General features: G+C 31.0%; 1 protein-coding gene across 1 annotated transcript; it reads left to right on the top strand.

The window, feature by feature from the left end:
- Positions 1–1,464: 1,464 nt before the first annotated feature.
- Positions 1,465–2,075, top strand: LOC124890466 (uncharacterized isomerase PA3578-like; the record flags this gene model as incomplete). Its single annotated transcript, XM_047402302.1, has 2 exons — positions 1,465–1,663; positions 1,914–2,075. Coding segments are annotated over 2 exons (361 nt in total), but the record flags the coding sequence as incomplete, so codon positions are not given.
- Positions 2,076–2,185: the final 110 nt, after the last annotated feature.

The following is a 2,185-nucleotide window of genomic DNA, read 5'->3' on the forward strand; positions in this document are numbered from 1 at the left end:
TGTAAAATATTATGCATTCTTACCTAAATTTAATAAAGACTTAAATTACTTTTAAGTTTTTTTTTTTATATAAAAAGTTCAAAACCTAAAAAGAACTAAAAGTCTTCAAAAATTTTACCTAAAATATGTTTTCTAATATTTGAGCACACATAGCTAATCATTAACTATGAGAGTATTTGCCCTTTGCTAATTATCCTATTTAAGGAATTCTTTTCTAATTTTGCACTTAAACATTAATTAATGCTTTTTAAATTTTTTCATATAACTAAAAAAATTAGTGAAAAGAGGACCATTAAATTGCGAATGAATTTGAGTCTAATTACATGTGGACCAATAAAAATAATGTCATGTATTTAATTTAAATAAAATTATATTTCACATCAAAATTTGTTAAAAGGAGTAGACATTTTTTGACTTGAATTTAATTTTAAGGGCATTTTTTATCCAAATAGATGGATGGAGGGGTATTTTTGAACCAATAGAGGAAGAAGACATTTTTGAGTCATTTCTAATACATTAAGGGTATTTTTTAGCCAAATATATGGATGGAAGGGTATTTTTGAGCCTAAAAGTGGAAGGAGGGTATTTGTGTACCATTTTCAATAGTTGAAGGGTATATTAGACCATTTTCTGAAAAATTTTCAATTTAAGTGTAGAACATAATTGAAGATTCCTTCTTCCTTCAAATTTATAATTAACCTCTCCTCATAAATCATAATAATGATGTTTGGCATGATGTTATAATTTCTTAACAATAGAATTGGAAATATCCTTGGATGTTAGCAACTATTTTGTACTTCACGCTGACTGATAAGTTGAATTTAACTCTTGTTTACACAATTTATAGTAATAACAACAACAACGATAACAAACCCAGTGTATTCCCACATAGTGGGGTCTGGGGAGGATAAAACGTATGCAGTCCGTACAGTAACTCCGGAGAAGTAGAAAGGTTGTTTTCGATAATATTTATAAGAATAATCACATTTTTATTATTTGATCTATTTGTCTATACAAATTGAAAAGACAAATAATCAAATCGAAACTCAAAGTCTATAAAATCGACAAAATATTTATCTTATTTAGGGCGATGTAAATAGCAAAACGTAAAGCAAAAAATTAATTGATTTCCAGCTGAAATACGTAAAAATTAGGTTTTTCAATAATATTTCAATAAAATTTTCCTTCAAAAATCTCTTACTAACAAGCCAAATTCCAGTGGAACGCCCATAAAAGTTATTCTTTTTGAGTAATAGCTTTAACGTTAAAAGTAACAAGGCACCCGCAACCTTGAAATCCTAGATCCGCCTCTAATTAGTGAACATACGAACTAACTAAAGTGGATTCAACATCTACTATATATAAATAAAAAATAATTTTAACTATTTCTATATACCCTGATTAAAGGGTAGCTCCGCCCCTGCTTGGTTAAAACTGATACTATTGAATTTTCAACAAGATCAGGAATTTTAACTGCCAAAGAGTACCAGAAGCCAGCGCTTCAAATTCTCCGGATGATTGGCCAGCAGGTTACTCAATTGAATTAGATTTTCCTTTCGTCCAAGTAACCGAGACCAAATTTACTGACATTCCTGCAATTTCGAAAAGCTTGAATGGTGCATCCGTGGTTGAGATCAATGAGACATCGAAGGGTGATCTTTTTGTACGTATTTGAATTTGGTGTTTACAGATTTACAATAGTGCATGTCAAAGATAAAAATTCATGTAAAAGCAACTCATGCTAGTCTCCTTTACAAAAGTACAAACATGGACATGCATGAAAGAGTTTCTATTTTTCATTTATTTTGAATGAAAATGAAATTTCTTTCAATTTCATGAGAAGGCATAGTAGGAAAATTAAACAAATTTAGCCCTTTCTAGGCATATGAAGATAATTCATGGTGTTTTTGCAGATTTCGCTCCCATCAGGGGAGGCAGTGGTCGAATGCCGACCTCAGTTTGATAGAATACAAAATTTCCCTGGCAGAGGAATGATCATAACTGAACTTGCTCCACACGATTCTGGCTTTGATTTCTATAGCCATTTCTTCTGCCCAAAGTTGGGAGTCAATGAGGTAATTGCCAGAACTAGAATAAACTGTTAGCATGTATAGTATTGCACTCAAGCAGATCATAGCCACTGAAAGGGGTACTGACAAATTTTTCACAACCTAGATAATTAAAC

This window comes from Capsicum annuum, unplaced genomic scaffold, assembly GCF_002878395.1.
Source record: "Capsicum annuum cultivar UCD-10X-F1 unplaced genomic scaffold, UCD10Xv1.1 ctg18287, whole genome shotgun sequence".
Taxonomy (NCBI): Eukaryota; Viridiplantae; Streptophyta; class Magnoliopsida; order Solanales; family Solanaceae; genus Capsicum; species Capsicum annuum.